This window comes from Rhea americana, unplaced genomic scaffold (assembly GCF_003343005.1).
Source record: "Rhea americana isolate MKP2758 unplaced genomic scaffold, rheAme1 scaffold_99, whole genome shotgun sequence".
Lineage (NCBI taxonomy): Eukaryota > Metazoa > Chordata > Aves > Rheiformes > Rheidae > Rhea > Rhea americana.
In genome coordinates, this window is record NW_028187188.1 from 3,383,269 (window position 1) to 3,406,809 (window position 23,541).

Here is a 23,541-nt window from a genome sequence, read left to right on the forward strand (position 1 = left end):
TTCTTTACACAGCATTACTGCAGCTGCTAACAAGGAAAAGAAATCATGTGAGGACAATTCTATTTTATTCTCCAGAGCACTCTGATTTCCAATGCCTAAACCTACTGAAAGCTGATTTGAGATCCATCTAGGCAACATCAGAAAAGTGGAAGGAAAGGGCTAGGCTGAAAACGAGTTGTCGGCAATCCCAAAGTAATTTCTGACAGCTTCAGCATACGCTGACATTACATTATGAAGACATTATTCTCGGCTATCGTGCAACTTTGCATGAACGCTTCGGATGCTGCTAACAAGAACATAATAAGAAGTACACAGATACTGTCAACAGATGAACAGCAATGCTTAATGTTCTCTTGAGGCTGCTGAAAGCCTAAACAACCAGACAAACCAAAATACAAGAATCAAAACTAACAGATCTTTCTTGTTTTTTTTTTAAATCAGTTTTGTGAAATCCAGCTGCATCAAACAAGAAAAGTCACCTCTATGTCATACAGCTCTAAAAATACTGCAGTAATATCTGTGCTAAGTTAACACAGTTGCATTTTTAGACTGACCAACCTGAAAAAGATAGGAAAGAAAAAGATAACTTACATCTGGAAAAAGTTTCAGTGACAAACTATGATCTACCTGTCTCACCCGCTCGCTACTGCTGCGACAAATGCGTGCACTCTTGGAGAGAGAAGTATTGCAAAAGGAAAGCKAAGAAAATTGTCCATTGTAACATATATGACTGAAATACTTCAGAGCTATACTTCTACACAGGATCTAAGTAGCAAGGCACATCAAATACAATTGCACATGCCAGCTTATAAGCTCTAAGTATCTCTTGTGGCTTTTAAAGACCTTCAGGTCCAATACTTGTGCTATATGGCAAGCTGTGGCAAAACGCATCAGGTTCTTAAAATTGATGTGTCTGAGTGTCACAGGGCAATAAATGTTCCTCAAGTAAATATATACTACTGAAAGATACCTTTCCAGTACTTTGAAGGCTAACCACAGTATTGAAGGCTTAATTCCAGTAAGCATAAGCTAATACAGCTCCAATGTGGTTTGATTTTCCAGCAAGAAAGTTCAAGGAAATAGAAATCTCCTTACTTTCAAGGAGTGTGTCACTAACGCCTTACTTGCTTCCAGGTATATTTCTAGACAGCTCTGCTGGCATCACCTGGATACTGGAAATAAACCCTCCCTGTGTACGTCCACAACTCATCTGCTAGGAAAGAAGATTTTATAAATAGACAGGAACAAGCTGACAGGGCTTACAGTAGTATCTGTACTCACAAAACTGGGCACGGCTGTCAGCAAAACCAAAGCATTTGCTTTGGAGACAAACACGTGGTCTCTGCGTTGATGCCTCCCTTGCCAAAAGTCTGCCTAAGAGACTGTGACTCACAAAGAAAATTTTGTTTGAACAGAACAACAGCCGTGCTGCACTGGAAATGTTAGGTATTTCTACAGTCTCTATTAGCATTGTATCTCGGTGCCTCACAATCTTTAATGCCCACAAGACACCCCTGAGTCAGAGAAATTCCATTGCCCACCTACTGCAGATGGGAGAGCGAGACAGATATAGCATGCCCACTTCCTAGCAAAGTAAATACTGTCACAGCTGACAGTGGAAGGAAAGGAGTCTAGATCTCAGGCTGGGATCTCTCTCTTAGGAATTGCAGCCTTCAAAATTTATTACATAACATATAGCTATACTGACGGCTCATAGCAAACACAATAGTTCAGTTGTGCAGATAAACCTCAACTTTATTTCACAGTGCTTCTTCACAGATACTCGGCTACGTATAGCATGACAGCAAACTCCTAAGTCTACATTGCCAAAGCATTAGAAATTTGAGTACTTAGTTCTTGCACTGCTAAGATGCTCCTGGAATATTTACATCAACAGAAAGCAGTCCAGTCTTGGCAACTGGGCTTTGCTACCTCTCAGGCTGCAAGGCACTAGCTGGTTTCCAACTGTACCACYGGTGCAAGGATCTTATGGTCTGTTTTACAAAGCAAAAAGACCTTGCCTCTCTACAATTTTAGTAATAGAGTCATTTAAATGCCAAAAATGTTATTAATACCTGCACTGTTGGTATTAACTTTCAGCTGATGTTTAATTATGAAGTAAGAGCTACTGTCAGAAGATTTCGTAGCTTCGCTGAACTATATAAAACCAGAATTTATCATAAAGCTTACTTATATAAATTTTGCTTTCTTTCAAATAAAACCATCCTGAATTACTTTCAACTGAAGTTCAGTTTGCATCAAGACAGATAGGCTTTAGGTTCTCCTAAAAGAGAGGGGCCCTGTTCTGCTCAAGTCTAAAGAAAATTTCTGGATAGCAGTGATCAATTAGAAAATTATGGAAAAATTCACAGYTATACAGTACAATATAAGCTTTCAGACAGTAGTGATGACTGTCCTGGAAAAATTCTATGTGCTATTTTTTTCCCCTTAAAAAATGTGTCCTTCATAATAGGCACTGCACCATCAACAACAAAATCCAAAGTTTTCCAGATGCCTGAAGCGCTGAAGTGCAAGTAAATATAATGCTCATGTATGTTTCTTCACCATCCCTCCTTCCAAAGCTTTCCACAGGTAAAAAAGGGGGAGAAGGAGGAGGGGGCAAAAAGACCCCAAACCTCACACATTAGGTAAAGGAAATTAATTTTAAAAGAACCTTCAAGTGAGTGACTTACGTAGTTGTCTCTTGCAGACCAGCCTGGATAAAGCTGCATGTGTAGCTGCCTTTCTTTACGAGCTAGTTCATAATATTTTGCTTGTTCTTCACGAGAGAGAGCATGCCACTGCAAACAAAATAAACGCAGTATTAGATGAGGAAATAACTCATACCTAGGCAACAGATGACATTAGCAAGTGTTTTTGTGATTTTGATTCAGTCCTTTCCTATTGCAAAAATGCAATTCATTAGCAACTACAAGCACCCCTGTTTACTAACCAACGTTGAGGCATTTGTCAGCTCTACAACTGCCAAGCGCCTTAAGCAAGATAAAACTCATTTATGAAAAGACGGCTCACCAAATAATCTGCTCACAGAACCATGCTCTCCACCACTACATAAAAAAAATTCTAGTTCACGACAAAACAGATGGTGTTTGTGCTGCTTCTACAGGACTGTCTGCTCTCCCCACCGGAGACTTTGCTGTCTTGGTTTTAAGAAGTGGTTACACATTGGCTTTCAGGTCCCATGTCAAAGGCACAACAGAGGCACAGGGCACCAGCAGGCTCTTTTTCCAAGATCACCCTTGAAGTGTCGAGCTTCAAGGTATTTGCATTTTGATTTCTCCTTGTAGTAACAGGAGAAAAGAAAATGGCAACTACGAAAAGTTTCTAAGATCGGCAAGCCACAGAATTGTTGTCTTCCGAATTAGAGGAGCTGACCTCTGTGGCCAAGTAAGGCTAGATCTCCTGCTTTATCTACTTTAAGAAACAAACAAACAAAACCTGCACAGTTGAAAAGGCCCCAAGTGTATCGGTATCTCATCATTTTATTCTTGCTGAAACACCTATAATAGATCCAAACCAATAAGAGGAAAGGGATTGTTTTTAGAATCAGCTTCCACTGCAGCATTAGCCTTGTTTTCTTATTTGACCTTGACAACATGCATGGAGTGGAAAGGCGAGCAAAAAGAGAGAAGATATTAATAAAAAGACAGACATGAAATCAGTGAGACACTCAAGCAAGAATAATTTATAGAACCAGGATTTCAGATCAGATCGTATTTGTAGGATTTAATATGTCGCTTTGTTACATGTCAGAAGATGTGAACAAAACGGCCTGTCTGTCTAGATTTGGCAAGTTCGATGTGTTACTGAAAGCACAGCAATTCAGCCTATTTCCAACTCCGATATTCCACACATGGCACTTCAAGACTGGAAGGAATTAGCATTTTTCATTTGCACCTAAGTAGTCTACATCAGGAAATTCGGTAAGAGCAAAGTACTAACTGTGGAACAAATTCTACACAAAGAACAGCATGGACGAGGAGACGACCAAGGCAGCCAAATTTCAGTACAGCAAGCGGCTGGACAACAAGGGTCAGACCGCCTCAGCTGGCTGCCAGGTGGAACATTTCTGCCTCACTGCATCTGAAGTGAAAAATCTTAAGAAAATAAGATAAGGGGACAGCCCCTTTCTCTGCAGAGATTATYTGCTGATAGCAAGAGGATATACTGAGATCAGCTGCCTTAGCAGAAACATGAAAGTAAAAAGTCTAAGAATGGAAACTTATTTTTCCACTCAAAACAYTGTTAGAAGCTTTTATAGGTTACACGACGTTTTCCTGTAACTGCTCGACATGTCCTGTTTCATTTTCTAGCATCACCTGTTCCTACAAGTTACGTAACTGTTCCTGCATGTGGCAATGCTGCCGGACCTGCACTTCTCACTGGCTTCAGTGCCCACAGTTAAAACTCCTGGGCTAGCAATAGCAAAATAGGGGACTTAAACCCTACCAAACATGCAGAGAAAAAGTTTTCCACACCACATCTCTTAGAGGTTGGCATCCTTCCATACTGCAGACCCGACAGGTCCATAAAGCTGCCATTTCAGTGAGAGTCATTTTTTTATGCTTTACCACTTGCTTATTGGGTGTGAAGAACTGCTGATTTAAGATCAGGACATATAAGGAGGAGAAGGAGAAGAAAAAGCWCTCTGTTAAAGCAGAACTTTTCCAACACTGGCCTTGCTTACRCAGTAGCATCAGAAAGCCCAACACCATGTGAAATGTAAGCTCTGGAGAGCAGAGGTGGTTCCCGTTCCAAAGTGGCACAGTGTATAGTAAACAGTGACCAGGATGGCTGAACACAAAACATTTGATAATAATTAATCTCCGAGCAATTATATTTGATAACTCATGCGTTGTTTGTACCACTGGGCAAGTGGAACTTCAGGTACTTTCATAGTGAACAGTAACTTGGAAAGAAGAGTCAAAACTGTGGAAAAAGCAGACAACAGAGTACTGAGGTTTGATTCACTGGCAGAATGGAGATAAATAAGCCACTTCCATCATTCGGGCCAAGAAAATGAGAATAGCCTACTTAAAAACTAAGATTAGTTACTGAGGGAGTGAGACTTGCATGAAAGAATGGAAAATGCAAGCACCAAGACGTCCTTTAAGAGGAAGTAACAGGTTGCAGGAACCAGGACATGAAACAAAACATGTCTAATCCACCTGAGGGAAAACAGTCTTCAGATTGTAACAGGAAAGTAGCAGTTAATGTTGTGTACTGACTTCCTACTTAAAAGCACACTGCTTTTTTTCCCAGAGAGTTGCAGTGTCTCTTGCTGAGGCACTCCTCAAAAAGAGGAGTTCCGAGTATCTAATCTCAAACTCAGACTACTATAAAAGTCACCTCTGGGCGTCTTCCACTTCTGGGACAGCTGAAGTCAGAGATGGCCAGGCGTGTTTATCTTYACCACTTTCCCTTCAGAAGAGCAATACGGCAAGTGAGCATGGATTGCAATTGTGGGTTGGCCTGTGTTTTTTCCAGAAAGAACATTGCCACAAAAAGCTGCCACAAAAGCAAATGCTCTCAGCAAGGCTGCTATGTGGCTCTGGGATGGGCCATGGGATGACCAGCACTGGGCTGGTGACTTCAGAGACATGCAAAACTTGTCTGGACAACTCCCTGAACAACCTGCTCTGACTGGGGCTGGTCTGGGTGACCTCCAGAGGTCCCTTCCAACCTACATGCTTTTGTGATCGGACCCACGTTATATTCACTGTTGAGATCTATCTCAATCAGCATTCAGTGTTCCTACCTAAATGAGCCTCTCGTGCTCTGATAAACACCAACCTCTAGAAGGACCTAGGCAGTGATCCTTCCATGTGTGAACAAGAATATTTAATGCTGGAGGTACAGACTCAGTGACATGAATGGGCCAGACACACCAATCGGATGATGTGGGTAATACTGAGAAAAGAAAATCAACACACTGCTTTTATTTTCAGTCGCATGTTTCATCTTCTATAGCTAATTTGATAGCTGCACATTAGTTAGCACCTCAAGCAGAAAGTGAGCCATCACACCCGCCAAAGGGAAACACACACAAATTAGCAGCACACGTGAGTACACACACACCCTGCTATACATACCCTTCTGCCAAGAATCTGGTTGATAGCTGCGCTTTCTTTCAGAGTACACTCTGCTACAACGTTCGCTCTCATTTCTTTCATGTACAACATGAAAGCATTCAGAGGTTTCTTAATATGAGGTCTTTTTGGCTCTTGTTCTTTTCTCTGTTCGTGCTGAGGCTTCCTAAAACGTGGTGGGGGAAGGGGGAAAGAGGGAAAAAAGAGCATCTATTTACCTTCAGTCTGAAAAAAAAAGCACCCAATAGAAAACTTCCAAGCTGCAGTTACAATCGCATAAAATTAATAAGAATCTGAATTCCTATGGTCATGTCTCATCCACTTTTACATCTTTTCAGGGAACTGGCTTTAGAAAATAATTTAATACTCTAGGAGGGTGTCAGGTAGGCAAATAACACTTGATCTGTGAAGCCAATCCAAATGCATCATGTGTCTCAGTTCTCTTTTTCAATGGCTATCCATAGTCCCCTAGAAGGCCATTGCTACAGACAGGAGGATAGCTCCTCAACCACTGATTTCTTAAGCCTTTTGCCTTCAAATACTAAGCACAAATGCTGCTTTTTAGCAGTAGATTTTGCAGTTAAGACCTTATCCAACAGCATCGCCGAAGTTCATTCTCAAACAACATCCTCAGGAAGACAGCTCCATGACTGTGTCTGAATGAAGATGACTGTGGCTGATGGCTAGTARGTGCTGGACTGAATACTGGCTTCATGTCTCATTACTCTTCCCTCAAAGCAGCCCACATCTCCCACTTCAATTACAGGAGAAGAGTTAAAATTCAAACAGCTCACGAAAGGCACTTGTCCCCTCTACCGTTTTTTTTTTTTTTTTTAACCACCTCCTCAACTCTCCTTTTAATAGCGTTCTCAAGCATTTGTAGACTAAGGGCTAGTGCAGAAAGGCAGACTCACACATGCATTAGCTCACTGTCGTTGTGTGGATGTTCTTGTTTGACTTGAGGTGTTACAATAGCTGGGTGAGGGATTCCAGTTGTGTGAGGGCCTGGAGGACCAGGAATCATGTGATGTGAAAACCTAAAAGAGAAAATGAAGAAAGGTCTATAACAGTATCAAAGCTAGGCCTCAAACACTTACATGACAGCAGTGGGATGCCCCAAGAATGCCCCAACACCATGGAACTTGCAATGGAAAGACAATTCTTTAAGAGTGGGCATGAAAAATATTTGGCTAAGATTCATGCATTGTAATTGGTTTATTCAAGAAATACAAATATCAGTCAACATTTTGGTTTTGAAGAAGTTATGTTATTCCCTTTCAGGAAAATAGCTTTAGCAATGCACACAAGAAACATTTAATTATTGTACTGTTACACTAACTAGCAATAGAAATACACATTTCTTAACCAAAAACACTATTTCCACACCAAGATACAAACATTCTTAAAATATCCACCACCAGCCAATGCAAAGGAAGAACTGCCATGCAGGGAAAAAAAAATGCAAGGGGAGAAGAAGAATCTGTTTAAGAAGTCCCTAATACCTCTCCATGGAATCTTTCGCTTTTCAAAGCACTTAAAGATTTTAACGTCACCTCACCTCAACTACCTCCTCCAAATACTTGAACAATAATATTCCTGTATCCTGGAAGAAAAAGGGGGGGGGGGAAGAGAGAGAGAGAGAGAGAGACTCTCACCCTAAGTAAACCTTCCTTTCATTTGTGCCAGAAGGAAAATAGAAAAAACCAAAGTACCACTAACTCCATCATCCCACCCTACTGACTCATTTCATCCCTAAGGCCAGCTGAGATGGATCTTCAAGGCACCGAGTGTTGCAAACCCATTGCAGCAGAAGATCCCAGTACCATGAAAAGCAAGCTCTTGCTCCAATGGTTTGCTGAGTGAATGTCTATTGAGGAATCATGTCCACCTTCTCTCTTCTCCTTTCCCCAATCCTTTTGCCCACCTCCTGTACTCCAACAAAGCAAGCACAAAACATCGAGACCAAAATAAAGTCATCTTGTTATGGAAAAAGAACGACTTTCCTTCCCAATCACCGACGGGCATRTGCTTATCATTCCCCTTTACAGAAGTGAAGGGACAGTGACAATCCAAAGGAAACCTCACCAACAGAGCCAAAAGGACCTACTACTTATCAAGGGGCTTAACTTAATTCCCCATCCAAGAGGATTTTCTTCTATAGGTCACATAAAAAAAAAAAAAAGGTCTATTGCAACCTTGTGTATACCAAGCACAGGATGCAGAAGCTGCCTATAGACTGCAAAAGCATAGGAGAGGAGGTCTGGAGTGTGTCATGGCCAAGTCTCAGTTAGCATTTCTTGCTTGCACTTAGACATAAAGACACAGCGCCTGATTCACACACCAGTACGAACACACTGTGCTGGCATCCCTTCCCAGTAATGGCTTTGGGCTATGAAATACCTACTTGAGAGCAAGTTTCCACATGGAGTGATACCTAAATGATTCAAGACTAATTAMGAACAACTTTGGAATTAAAACTATATAACCCAGACTACAGTGACAATCTATCTGCTTTCATACTTGTATGAATAAAACCCAAGGATGCATGCTATACATGGCATCTAGAAGTGAACTCATGATCTCATTTCAGATGAAACAGTTCAATTAATCCTTGACAAGTCTCCAGTGTTCCTAATTGCAATACTTCAGAGACTGCCAAGAAAACGCTGAACGAGGCCAGTGTGGGATCCAGGCAAACTGTATATACACAAATGTGTTAAATAAAAATGTATGCATAAAGTTTTAGCTGACTGAAAAGCAAGCAAAGACAGACCAAGATGCAAGCAGAAGAGCAACTTGCCCTGTAATGCCAGCAGTTACTCCCCAGTCAGTCATTCACCTCCTACACCTACCTGGACATGGAAGGGTCGACTGAGAGTGAGGATGGATAGGGCTGCCTGAATCCACTCGAGATGGGATATACAGGCTGACCTTGCCTGAGGTCACAGAAGAAAGGAACCCATCAATAACATGATACGGTATCAAATAGTTACTCTAGAGTCATAAGCACTTGATGGGAACTCAGAGTGAAACAAAAAAAAAAAAAATAGGTAAAATTTTAAGAGTTCTGCTAGATTCAAAGCTAATGAATTCCTGAACACTTAGGACCTTCTCCCTCTCTTTCAAAAGATTTCCAATTTAAGTTTGCATTGAGGAGGAAAGCAGAACAACCAGCCCTCCTCCCCCAAAGCACACATATGAACACTCCCTCTCTCGAACCTAGTTTTAAAAGCAGTGGAAGCAGATCCAGTTAATTCACTCTTAAAAAAAAGAGGCATTTTATTCCAAATAGTTCCAATGTAGATCAGTGCAAGAATACCAGAATATGAATTATCAATTTAGAAAACTTTTTGGACTGTCTGATGAAGTCTTTAAAAGATTAGGACTCTCTTCATTTGCATCTTCTATGGTAAGGAACAAGTGGCCAGTATTTCTAAGGAACTAGAGCTTATCTGATTTAAAAACAAAAAAAATAAAAAACCAAAAAAACCCCACAACACAACTACTTAAAGTTCAAACTCTGCAAACCAACAGAAGAATCGCATATGAAATCCTTACTTCCTTTACACTCGCACATTCACAAAATATTTTATCACCACCATATAATTTGGAGACCCTAGCTTTTATTATTATCACCACATTTTATTCACTTCCAATGAGCAGTTGGTCAGGTCCTGACCAGAATTAGCATATTTCAGTATCATGCTATGGTGATGTAAAGAAATACACATTTGGACCGAATATCTGGGCCAGTTTTGGAAGATTGTGCATGCGTTAGTTCTGTTTGAACTTACGGACTGACTGATCAGGGTTTTTAAGGGGAACAAAGGGGATTCTGGCCTTTTCAAGGTTCAGATACAATTTCCACACTTTTACTACCTTATTTAAAGAGAGCAGTGCTCAAAGGGAAGGGGAAAAAAATAAACAAATTTTTTWAAAAAAAAAGTGGAGGAAGCCTCAGCAATGCTACCACCCGGAATAGAGCTGGAAGCCATAGAGCTAAGGGAGGGTAGGCTATGTTGAGCTGGAAGCGAGCACTACTAAACACACTTCCAAACTCTGCAAAACTGGAGTGCATCTCTCCTCTCCTTTCTCTTTCCCATTAAAGACTCCTTTCCCTCCCCCCKCACTGCTGCCTCAATCATTCTAAAAGAAATGACTGACCACATCTGGAAAACGAGTGCCAGAAACTGCCTGGTAGTTGGTGGAGGTGGTGAGTAAGCCTAGCAGCAATGAACAGGAAGGAAGGGAAAAAAAAAGCAGTCAGGTGCTTCTGTATTTTAGTTCCATATCTGATATCATTTGCTCCAAAAAGGCGTGTGACACTTCCTGAGAGATTCTCCAGCAATATAGCATTTTACCATCTTTTTGTCTCTAGTTTCTCTGCCCTTTATCATTTAGAGTAGGCACTCCTGGCATACATAGACACATGGAGGAAAAAAAAAAAAAGGTGCTCATTGTGGAGGGCACAGATTAGTTAAAAAGCAGATTCTGAAGCAAGAGAATTGTTGCTGAGCTTGCTCAGACCCTGCCCTTACAGAACTGGGGGTCAACGTCGATCTACCCTGAGCAGACATGAAGCAACCTGCAGAATCGATCAGTCTGAGAATGTTGTGCTGCTTCTCCAAACGGAAACAACTCTGAATGGCAGAGAAAGATCCTTAGAGTGCTAATACTAAAAAGAACTGCAAAATCTCCCACTTATTGAGGTCTTCCTCCATACAGAAACTGTAAAAAGCAGACTACAAAAGTTTGTTCTCCATTTTGATGCAGTTTCAAGATATCCCCTCTACACGCACTTCAAAGTTCTTTCTTACCTCCCCTCGCCTCCATAATTGCAATTTTGTTTATTAAAAATTTACATTTAATTCCTTGAGAACTGTTTTTTGCTATCTTTCCAAATGCCAAGAGCCACAAATCCGAGCCATAAGAAATACATAGACTTCAAAGTGAAATCCTCACACTTCAATTTTGGTCTGTGTTCAAAAACCAGATTCAATTCATTTCAAAGATCAACATTTTTTGATCTTTTAAACTAAAATAACATAGTAATTTCTTGCTACCGCGACACTCTTATTTTGTAATTGCTGCCATTGATTGAACAACAGTGGATGGTATGAACATGCAGCCTGTCTGAAAAGAAGCTAAAAGCGCTTACCAGCCAAGAGGTGGTGTTATCTGTCCAACACCCCCTGGAGATAAGGGATAGAAGGTGGGGATATCAGGAGCTGGAGGATGTCTGGACATGCCTGTTAAAGAGTACAGCAGAGTGAGTGACTTTCCCCTCAAAACACTACAAATGCAAGCTAAGGTTCACAGCTAACATGGCCAACACTACAATGAAATTAGTGCTCTGGATAAGAAATAACCACCTTTTTATTTAGTATTAAAAGCAAAGGACTACCCACGGCACCATTAAAATAACAAATAACTTGCATACTCTAATGGTTTCACAATTCAGAAGAAAATGCTGGAAAAACAAAGTGGAAGGATGGAATAAACGTATCAGTCAGCACACGCACAAGTTCAGGCTTCCTGCTAAGTGGTTAGGCAATACTGTCCTCTAAGTGGTTTCACCAAACCRGACCGAATGCTGAGGAACCATCTAACATACGGCATGAAACAGGGAAAATAAAAGCATTGTCACACAGGCAGTTCAGCAGAGCTATTAGATTAGGTAAATTGCTACTTGTACATTTTTGCTGGTTCCCTTATGGATTCACAGATTTTGGAAACTTGCTACCACAGAGGATCAGTGGTTAATTAAGAATCATTTTCAGGCCTGTAATGGTCACACTTGATATGATTCATTTGGCTTCCAATTGTCACTCCAGTTCCAACTAAGCTCTTCATCAAGTTGACTCCTGTGGGCTCCAAGGTCAATCTGTTTTGCATTGGTAGTATTTCATGGAAAAAATAAAAAGTCCCATCAGAAATGATCCATCAGCTCACATTGCCCAGAACACAGAGTCCTACAATTGTAAGAATCACCTCAAGATTAAAGCTAATCCTGGTCCCAAAAGGATCCATCGTCTCCATTCTTCACCTAAAACTCATGCCCCCAGGAGACATGGAATTATGATTGCAGAGGCCACAAAGACATTGGTTTATTTAAATGTGTTTGGGGAAGAGGGGGCTGAAACAGCAGGAATTGTTAAGATTACTTCACATGTTAAATCAGCTGCTTTAAAAGGGTATTAAATATTTATGTAGTGGCACTCCAAATGTCCAAGATGGAGTGCACGTTACCTTGAGACTTCCTCTTATAGACTGACTCTACTGATTTTTCCCCATAGTTCACATTAGAACTTCTGAATTTAATTATAAGATTTGAAAAACACCTTTTGGGACTGAGTACAGGAAAGGATAGAAACCAGTTTTCCTGGTGCCACTGCAGGCTCTGTCTATTCTGGTGTTCTCAGGAAAAGCTAAATTGTAAGACTCAGGAGCGCAACTTAAAGATCCAAGCTGTGGCCAGTTCTTTTCAAAGTTGTAAACCAGTGGGTGGCTGACAGGACAGAGGACATTTTATGCATTCCAGGATTTTTGAGTGAGAGAGAACATTCTTCTAAAGCATTTAGAAAAGGTGAAAAACAGGTCCAGCATCTCATCATTGCTGACAGCTGATGTACCCAAGGAGTTACCATGTGACAGCGCCTCTATTGGACTAAAACCTCTGCACAGAGCTGGGCTCTTTCTTCCCCAGAAGCTGGGAAAAAAAATGCAAGCAACAACCAGCCACCTGTAAAAAGGCCTCCTTGCGAGCCCCCAAGGCTGGGGCCCCTGTGGGAAACCCAGCTCCCTGCTGCCTCTTTCCGCCACCAGGGAATTTGGCAGCAGCGAGGGCTGTGGGTGGCAGGAGCCAAGGTGGTCTCTGAGCGCCCCGGCGCCACTGGGCGACAGCGACGGGGCAGCCAGGAGCCACATCGCTCCGGAGGCAGCGCCAGAGCCGAGGACGGAAACAATTGTGGGAGGCATTTGGCAGAGGACCTGAGGGGAAAAAATATCCTCTCTTGGTACCAACCGCATGGGCTACTTCCCTGGGACTGCTCCGACRCGCTAACGGCGCTGACATGAGGGGTATGAAGAGACCACACACATCAAGGAGCCAGGCAAAGGGAAAACCAGAAGTCTCCAGTCTGCACTGTCTGTCCTCACCCTTGCCAGATACCGAGCAGAGGAATTAGGAGCCGATTCCCCAGCATCACGGGGCCAGGAGCCGGGCGCAGGGGATGTCTCCAGCCTGCACACCACTCGGACCAGCGCCAGGCACGTTTAAGAAGCTGGAGATGCGACGTGCTGGGAGTCACGGGGCAGGTGAGAGGGGCTGGGTAGGGAGGGCAAGATGTTCAGTTTGGGTCTACAGGAGATCAGGGATTAAAAAAAAAAATAGAGATAAAAGCAGATAATTAGAGTGCAGAAGGGCAAAAACCATCCTGAAGAAAGTCAAAACCTTCTGAGCTCACCAGCTATGGCAACAGAGTGTGCCCATGAGTTGCAATCAGCTTGATTAAGAGGTAGAAATCCCACATGCTGGCATGCACTGCAGCCGTGGCATTTCAAGAAATGAGCACAAATACCCTTCTCCTGCGCAATGACGCAAAGACGGAAGACAGATGAGGACAGTTAGTCTCCATTTGCTTCCTCCAACTTTCAAGAAAAAGAGAAAAACTATGCATGTATTTACAGGTCAGATTTTCCAGGCAGAGCACCTTTTGTATTCCCTCTCCTCTTTTTTTTTATTATTAAATACACAGCCACAAGGCCACAGTATTTTTTGGATGTAGCCCATGCTATTATTGGTATAGCAAGGCCAAAATAAAAACAAGGCATTCAGGGAAAGGCACGAATAAAAAGGAAAAATCTCTCTCCTTGGATGACAGTAGCTAGACGCTCTTCTAGATAAATGKGACACTTCTCCACGAGGACTCCTGTCTGGTAAAACAGAGCTTCACAAATTTTCAAAYTAGATGTCCTGACTACACCGGGCAGCTTTGTCCTCCCCAAGCAGCTGGGAGCAGTGAGTACTGTACTTTTTTTTTTCGGGCTTTCTAGAAGCACAAGGCCATTGGAAATCATGCTCGCTGCAGAAGACAGTAGGCACGAGAGGGTTAAAAATGCCACGTTTGCAAGGCCTGAACTTGTGCGGGCTCTGAACCAGCCCCTCTGTGTTTTCCAGGATACCCTTCAGGCATGCCAGCTGACATACGGAGGAATTCACACAGTTGGAATAAAGGGCATAAAATACAATTGCAACTAAAAAAAAAAAAAGAAAGAAAGAAAACAGTTTCAGTAACAGCAGTACAGGAGTATTCCTCTCTGCGTTTTGGAGAGGTTTGGGATGACTGCTGTTTCCACGTCTGCACGCTGCAAGCCTCGGGCACAACAGGAGGCGGCGAGAACGGGCTGCTGTTTACTGAGACTTTGAGAGATTTTGACGAGTAAAACAAGCCAGAATTAACACATTAGAAAAGAGCACAAAGATTCAAGCAGCCAATTCAAATATCAGCATCACGGCAGGATCAGCATCTCTGAGAGTGGGCACACGCGACTAGAAAATATTGCAAGTGCTACAAATAAAGCCATGGGAGCAGCGCGCGGCGGCGGGGAGGGAGGGCGGGAGGCCCTGGCGTCGTCCCCGTCCCCGCGTGTCCCCGCTGCCAGGCTGGGCTCACCTTGTTTGGAGCTGACGTCTGAGGGGATGTGAGATGGGTGCGACCCCGGGGAAAAGTGCTCATCGCTGTAGGTGATAAGGGGGGTGAGGGGGTGAACCGCATGAGAGGGCTGTACCACAGGCACCTTGTTCGACTGCAAGAGAAGAAAAAAAGCAAGCGTTAGCAGGGTGTGGTTTCTGCATTAAAAAAAAATATATAATAGACACTTCAGAAATGTAATTCAAAAATATTTGCAAAGGACGGCGACATGGGAGCTGGTGGACTGCAGCCAGGAGGGGTCACTTGTGAAGGAAACCTACTGAGTGCCTGGGGAGSCCAGTGCCACAGGACGTGGAGGGCAGATTAAAAATGCTAAGAACACCCGGCAGCATCCCAAAATGGGTGCTACAAAGCACCATTCCCATAAAATAAAACACACRCTTTCCATCCGGCACCGTGCAGAAACGAGGGGGAGGGAGGCAGCTGGGCATGGCGGAGGGCAGGGCACCAAGGAAGCATTTCGTTGTCGCTCGTCCTTCTCACGGCTCTGAAATCAAGGCTGTGAGACAACACGACTTGCTCCTTTCCACAGGATACTTCCATATTAATGCTACTTGAAACAAAAAGTCTCTCTTCCCATAGTGGGACTGRCCACGGCAAGGACCTTAGCACGCAATGCCCGTTTCTACCCTGCCACTCTGCAGCCCATGAGCAAAAGTAATCATGCTAAAAACAGGTTTTTAATGAAAAAAGAAAAAAAAAAAGAAAGGAAGAGGCGTTCAGACAAAAATACTGACAAAGCTCAGCAAGGACAGCCCGTCAAATATTAGGAACTGAGCGACAGGGAAAAAAAAAAATAAAAAAGCTAAGACCTCAATGAAATTAATTTTATTTGAATCTCGATATTCAAATCCTGACACAAAAATAGATTCTAGGACAATATTCCAAGTATAAATCAAGGATCTCTTTAGACTGCGAGAACTAGAAGGGTTATTAAATGGACAACTCAATTTATTATTAAGGCCGATAGGAGAACAGGAACGGGAGCAAATGGGAGCCAGTGCAGCGGTTTCTGCTTTCCTTGTTTTCAGAGCACCACCTTAAGGAACTTGCATTAGCAGGCAGTATCTTCTTAATGTCTGACCTATCCCTCCAGTCATATAGCTCAGAATCTGGCGCCATGAATTTTTGCTAAATTATGCTATCCTGGCTCTCCTCTTAATTTTACGGTTTTCAACACAGATTTGCTTTCCTGTGGGAAAGAGATAAGAACCTGAGGATTTTAATTTAAGCTTTGGCCTTGTCTTATATTTTGCAAGACGGAGAGAGAAAGCAGCCCTGGTAGGTGTTTTAAAGCCAACAAGCATTAGGTCCATTTTTGTGAGCAAATAATAAAAGCAGTATGAATTCTCAATAATATGTACGAGCAGAGTTGTGCAGGCGCTAGTTCAGGCTGCTCGGCATCTTCCCTATTTGTAAAAATTCAACAAAACCAGATGCCAACAAATTCCAGATGATTTACAGATCAGGCCTCGGYCTTTAGCTACAAGACTTGGGGGCCAACCCACCATTCAGCAATTACTTTATCAGCAATAAATTGTGTATTATGAATAAAGATCAAGCAGTAGATGTATTTAGGTCACACACAGCTGCTAAACAGCATTAATTTCTCAAAATTTGGTAATTAACATTCTGTATTATACTGGATATAATTATCCTGCACGCTCATGGTATCAGGGTTACTTGCTTTTAGAAATTATCCGTCGGCACTTTTGGCAACCCTCTCCCGGCTTCCCCTGCCTCGCTCGGCAGCATCCCGGAGCTTTCATCTTATTTTTTAAACCGCGGCACCTTATCTCCTAAGCTGATGGCAGCGGTTTGCAACGTGCGCGTCTCGGGGATGAAGGAAGCGCGAGAAGCGCGTGGAAAAGCGAGCGGCCCCGCCGTGGTGCTCTTCCTTCCGCAGGCCGGGCCCGCCCGGCGCCCCTTCTCCCCGAAGCGTCTCCTCCAAACCTCACCRGCCCGCGCGTTTGCAGCGGAGACGTCACGCGATCACCCGCTGCTCTACGCGAGGGCCACGGGTGTCTCAGCACGGAGATCGTAATTCACCCAACCCRTCAAAAACGCAACGTTTTGGTGCAGCCTGGTCCTTACGCAGCTCGCAGGAGGGCTAGAAGCAGGCGAGGCCGCAGCTCTTGTTGAGCGACGGCGTTCGGAAGTCCAAGCGAGGAGCCCGCGAGAAGGCTCCCGCGTGCCGTCCCCGCTGCGCTCGCCCGCGGCGCCCGCTCCGGCGGCTCCCCGCTGGCCGGGAAGCGGGCAAACCGGGTGCCCAGCAGCCAGAGCCTCCGGTCGGAGCCGGCAGCAGGGCGAACTTCTGCCSCAGGGACGGCGACCACGGCCTGCGAGTGCTGGGCTCGCTCCGCACTCCGGCGTTTCGGGAAGGGCGAGGACAGGTGCGGACACCCCGGCCGCGGCGCGGGCTCAGCTGCTGCTCCCTCGGCGGGCGGCAGCTCCCACCAGAAGCTCCTGGACGGCGGAGCCCACGGAGGCAGCCCGGGGCGCGCCAAGCAGAGCTACGCGCAGGCGACAGCTCCCTCGGAGGGCCGAGAGCGTCCCCGTCCGGAAAACGGGGGGTTCGAGGGACGGCTGATCCGTGACCCAGCTCGAAACCTGGCAGTTTTCCCTCATTTTTGAGATGCTTCTGACGAAAAGCCAGATACCAAGGAGGGAGCGGGGAAACCAAAAAACCGAAAAGCAAGCAACCGAGCAGCTAGCTAACGCTTCAGCTCGAACCGGCCCCGCGCCGCCTCGGTGAAAGCGCGGGAACTCCCGGCGGCGCCGGGAGCTGCTCGGGGAGAGAGGGGCCGGCGCCGGCGCCGGGCGCTTCTCCCCACCCAGCAGCGAGCGTCGCCATTCGGCGGCGGTTTTCGCCAGGTCACGAGGGTTTCTAAGGGTTTCGTACTCCAGCCAGACCACAGGGCGAAGAATCGGAAATGATGCCCGGAGAGGTGCCGGCGTGGGGTTTTCTTTTTCTTTTCTTTTTTTCTTTCTTTTTTTTCTTTTTTTTGCCGTGAAGCCCCCAGCCTCCTTACTCCTCCTCTCCTGGCAGCAGCTTCTGCTTTGGGTGAAGGCACTAGCAGATGGCCGATTCAAACTAAAATATGACAATGAAAAAAAACTTAAGGAAGGAGAAAAACAAACCTACGCGGCCAAATGCGCGCCTTGCCTCTCATTTCCAAAGGAAAGGGTCATTTTGAAAACACGGTTTCAAATTTTTGGTATAACAAATGTTTGGTTCAAGAGCAGAGGGGGGAGAAAAGTCAGATAAGCTCCTTCAAAAAAACCCACTTTCTGCAATTGCTGTAGCAGTACTTCAAAACAGAAGGACCAGCGACTTGTTGGAGGATTTGAGGACACCTGAGGACACTTAGAAGAGACCAAAAAAAGCCAAACAAACAAGCAAAAAAACACCCCAGCTCCATCCCTTTCTACCTAACTTAATTGCTAAGTTGTTTACTTGTCTAACATCTCAGAGCCCTGAATTCCTTTTTAAGCAGGAGGAGGTAGCAAACCCCAAAGATGGCAACTTCAGTCTTCCTTTCAAAATGGTGACAGACTTTTAATGGCTAAACTAATGCTGGATTTATGCTTTGGAAGACCCGTTGTTGCAATCAAAAGGAAAGACCAAGAACAACATCATTCTGGAAAAAAAAAAAAAAAAAAAAAAAAAAAAAAAAGAGGCCCCCACCTGCAGACCTTCCTTGGGGGTAAGGCTTTAGCATGGGGGAACCGGAGGTGGAAAGACAAGAGGTAACAACAAGGTGTTTTGGCAAGAACTGGTTACCCATAGATAAAACAAGCTAATCAACCACCAGCAATAATTGCAACTACAGCGTGCCCCTTGCCTGGGGAGCTATGGCGCGATGCCYTTCTGCAGACAACCCAGCTGAGACGCAGCAGACTCGATACATGGAGAACTCAGGTTATTGTTTCCCCTCCTCATCCCCAAACCATTGATTTCTAGCAAAGTTTTACGTATGGCAACTAAACAAGGGCTGACAGGATGGGCATGCACCAGCCCTGCCAGCAGCCCTGGACCTGCTCGCCGCCGGTGTGCCCCAGTCCGGTATTTTATTACTAAGACCAGAGATAGCATCTTTTGGTCCACAAAGTTCAGCATAGGACTCAAASTGGGATTCAAGCTTGGATATGAAGGCAACATATGAGGACAAACGAAGAGCAAAGGCCAGCTGCTCTGCTCAAAGCCCAAAGAATCAGTACACAGTTAAAAAAAAATAAAATAAAAAAAAAAAGGTAGTACAACAGCCAATGGAGCTTTGTAAAGAAAAAAATAAATGGGATTTGATAAAGATGAGGATAAGCATCTATCTAGCTGGATTACAACTGGTAACCGGATTCAGGATAATYGTGACACTGGAGAGAAAACACCACCCTCACGGCCTGCCTATGGTCTTAAGAACAGGTCTGRTCCTTCTGCAACTCTTTTTTTAAATAATGGAAATTAATACAGGGTAGTTTTGCTGCAAAGTTGTAATTGTAATAAACACTCGAGTTCTCTCAAGACCGCTTTAAAAACAGCGGTGTTGGATCTCTGACAGAAACATGCTTTATTTCAAGCGTTCGTTAAGCACTGGCATTTAATAYGCGGCAAAAACGCACCCAGTATCAAAACGGCTTGGTCAGGAGCCCCCTGCCATCTCCGTTTTCTTCTCTCTCTCGTGACTTTTTACCGTGTTTGCTTGGGCGGCCGGCGAGGCTGCGGTGCCGCGCGCGGCAGCTCCCGCCAGGCTCCCCCCGGGAAGGGGACAAGCCCGTCTCCGCTCACCCGCTGCCAGCTCGCCTCTACAGACCGCACCTACCGCTGCACAGCCCGGCGGTTTCAGACCGAGGCAGTAGGCACCGACAGGGCRTTAAATCGCCAGCAATGCCGCACGCCTAGAGGCGCAGCTCTCTTTCCGTTCAAACCGGTTCGCTTCGCTCTTCCAGCCCGGCAGCAGGTCCTCTGCAGCGGGCCCCCGTTCCCCGCTCCCGCTCCGGAGCGTGGCGGCCGATGCTCAGCCGAGCTCACCCCGCTCCCACGCGACGGCCCCTTTCAGTCCCATCCACCCGTGCCGGGTTATCTTCTCCCCGGTGTGAGCATGTATATTAAGAAACCCACAGCAAACAAGTATCAGTGCACCGATGCCTTGCACCACTAAATAACGCGTGGGAAACGGGAAYGCAAAAACAGGTAATATTTAACTGTCTGGAGGGCAACACGCTCCGTCGGCTTCCCCGACCTCTCCCTGCTCCCGCCTGCCCTCCCGGTAAGTCACAGGCCAAGCCCGGCGGCTGGAAGGGAGTTTMTTCCCGTTTTGCCATGTCCACGCACAGCTTGGTGCCTTTGCTGCTGGCCACGGTCAACACAGACACCGCACGGCTGTAGCAAGCTGTCTGAGTACTCCAAGATTTGTTGTGGCAGCCGACACGTGTCCCGGGATGAGGCGACTCTCCCTGACCGACCTTCATATGTCCCTCAGGAGATGGGCCCCAGAAGAAGACAGCAAAACCCTCAGCCAGCTGATGGCAAGGTGCGTTTAGGTATCGCATGTACAACGTGTTTGAAAGAAGCACTTAAATACGTATATGCTTACATTAAACATATTACAATACCATAACGAAGACCAACAGAGGCTCAGAAGACTGAATATAGGTCAAGGTTTCTTTGAACAGCAAGCTTTTAGCCCAAATGAATGGAAATACTCCGGACTTAGAAAATGCAAGAGCACATGCGCATTGGGAATGCTTCCTAGCCTCYTTTTACAGAAAGCAAGGGCAACGGTTCAGATGCCCCCATCCAAGAACCTGACACACGCTGACGGGGCTTCAAACTTGTGGTTGCTACCTCTGAACTCACAGCTTAAAGGCTRACGAGGCAGCAACTGCCTGCTTGCAGCCAAACGCAGGTCAAGCTGGGCTGCCCACACTGCCAAACGCGCCACGCGTTTCTGGAAGAGCTCCCACCTTGCTTGCTTCACCACACTTTCTGAAAACCGGGAAAAGAGATAGGAAGAGATGATCACGGGAACGGAAAAGTGATGAATTTGAGCACATCTACTATTGCTCAGCTGATTTCTGCTTCTGCCAAGGTGTCCTGACACCACACCGTCACTGCCRAAACGCTCCTCGGGAAGAGCCCTGCTGAAGCCGACCCTGGCGGACAGCAGCCCCTGGAAAGGCTTTTCCCAGAAACGGAAAGATTTACCAACACAGGATAAATCAAGTCATGGGAAGGTCCATCCAYGTTTTGCAAAAGGGGCAGGAGCCCCCATCCCTGTATTTTTAGCCACTTCACAGGGATGTCACGGCAGAACCGGAGCAGATCTGTTCCCACTGGAAGCCCAACACAACACCGCTGCCAGCGGCTTGCCAAGGATCTCGGGAGCCGGCAGCGCTCAGCGGGATTAACAAAATTTGGTGTACGACAGGAAGCACCAAAGGGTCAGAGTTTCTGGAAATTCAGGGCTCCTAGATGCCAAAGCACCTGCGTGTACATGGGGAAAAGTTTCCAAGTAACTTCTCTGAGTCCAGTTAAACCGTATTAGCAGATTTATCCAATAACATGCAAATTCAGGTTTTAAAGAAAAGTCTTAAGTCACAGCTCTAAGTGATTTGGACTTTTCCGCTAATGGCATCTGCTAATGACCAAAGATTTAATGCATCAAGTCTTAGCATACATCAGTGCAAACAATATAACCATTTAGTGGAGGTAAAAAGTCATCTCATTAGACATCCATCATTGGATGTGGGCAAGATGGTCCAAAGGCTTAAAATAAAATATTCATTTTTAAACTAAGAAAAAAAATCCCTAAAAATGTACAAATGATTAGGCCAAAAGTAGCAGTCTGCTAAAGCTTCACTAGGATTGAAAATGCAAACTGCAACATATATCTGGAGGTAAAACGCATTTGCAAGTACTTAAATTCTACAGCACTGTTCCACAGAAGGCAAAAGCAATTTTGGAAGGAATTAAAGCAATAGGGCCCTCCAGAAACAGGATGTCTCTTAGACAGGTTATTTGAACCATCAATAGAAGGTTATAGCAGGAATTATTCTTCTACCACATTGTGTAAGATGACTTCAGTACAACTGGAAGCGTTGAAAAGCTACTAACTTCACTTTATAAAATAGTCCCACTAGGGTTCACAACTCCAACAAGACAAAAAAAAACATGCCTTAAAATCACATTTACATGTAGCTAAAAATACAAAAAAAAAATCACAGTATGCAGTTAAACAGGAGCAAAGAATAACTTGGAAGAAGTATGAGCTCAAAGAAATGGGGCTTCAAATGCTTTTTTTGGCCCGCTCCATCGCTGCTGACAGTTTTATCTGAACTTGGTGTAAATCAGCTCAGCAGTTATCTTCTGCAAAACCTCACCGAACGCTAAGCTGCCTAGGTGCGTTTCAGCCCTATTTACCAAGCGCTACCTCACGAGCTACAAAAGGGGCACCAGCAGCTGCCAGCCCGCAAGCTTTTCGGGACGGAGAGGGAGATCCGTGGCTGACAACCTGTTCGCTCAGCAACGGTAATAGTTTCACCGGCCTCGGGCGGCCCGGCTGTTTGCAGCTGCCCATGTCCCCGCCGGGCCGGGCCGCCACGAAGCTCGGGGCTGGCCGAGGCTCCAGCCCCGTTCCCGTTCCTCACCCCGGCCAATTTGCTCTGCTACTACTAAGCTCCTTCCTCCGGTTGGCCGGAGGGCTTAAAAGAAGGTTGTTGGTATGCACGACACACGTGACGGCTTTTAAATTCCGCGTAGGATCTTTCTGCCTGCTGCTAGGTTTGGGTTTAAAAAAGAAAAAAAAAAAAATTCAAGAGCTGCCTTTTTAAAATTTAAAATAACTCTTAAAAGCCTCCCCAGCCCCCGACCTTGTGCAGCAGGCACCTACGTCCTCATAAAAACCTCTGGACTTACAACAGGGGTTCGACCCTAAACATCACAAAAAAGAGCCTAAATTGCCAGATTGCCCAAGCCTTAGCAAATCGCCCTTCCAGATGGTGCTACGGTCGCACCGGGAGCGCTGCGAACAGCAACGGCTTGCCCGGCGACTACGCTTCAGTCCTGCTGAACCCGACAAACGCGGCGCGTGAGTTATGCCTCGCTTCGTTAGAGGCGCTTTGGAAGTTTTCCATTCCCCCACCGTTACAAAGAGCTGGATTTTTYGTGCAATTAACACTCCCCGGTGCAATTAACTCCTCCCCTACGCATGGCAGGGAAAGGGGGGGGAGCTTTTATTTCGCTTATGTTTGTTTATTTATTTATTTCTTTGGGGGCCATAACTAYGTTGTTCCAGCTCAGTAATTTGGATGCAATAAAGCTCGCCTCTGGGGAGCAATGCACTCGCATTAGACTCGGTGCAACACTGCTAAACAATTTATCAGACAGAAAATTAGCTTATGCSACCACAGCTTTATAAGGTATTTAACAGCTAGACGCAGACCCCCCCCTTCCCTCCACCTCCGACACAGCTGTAAAGCTCCAACACGAGCAYGAAGGCCCCTCAGGCCGCCGCCGCGGGAGCTGGGGGAGAGGCGAGGGCCCCCGTTTCGGCCGGGGTGCCGTCCCTGCCCCCGGAYGCTGCCGCGCTCCCACGGTTTGCCGCGGCGGCGGCGCAGCCAGCGCCCTCCGCCGCCGCGAAACGCGGCCGGGAGCGGGCGGCCAAGCCTTTCGCCCGCGCTCGAAGGCGAAGCTGGCAAAACCCGGCCCGGGGAGCAGC

The 23,541-nt window shown here is 45.4% G+C and overlaps 1 protein-coding gene across 1 annotated transcript in view; it reads right to left on the reverse strand.

The window, feature by feature from the left end:
• LEF1 (lymphoid enhancer binding factor 1) overlaps positions 1-23,541 on the reverse strand; it is a gene marked incomplete at its 5' end in the record, with an annotated part of 58,259 nt that overhangs the window by 15,150 nt on the left and 19,568 nt on the right. Inside the window, 6 exons of the mRNA XM_085325658.1 lie at positions 2,694-2,801; positions 6,114-6,276; positions 7,025-7,147; positions 8,963-9,046; positions 11,269-11,359; positions 14,786-14,918. Of these exons, the coding sequence (XP_085181784.1) occupies positions 2,694-2,801; positions 6,114-6,276; positions 7,025-7,147; positions 8,963-9,046; positions 11,269-11,359; positions 14,786-14,918 (702 nt within the window). The remainder of the gene's footprint in view (positions 1-2,693; positions 2,802-6,113; positions 6,277-7,024; positions 7,148-8,962; positions 9,047-11,268; positions 11,360-14,785; positions 14,919-23,541) is intronic.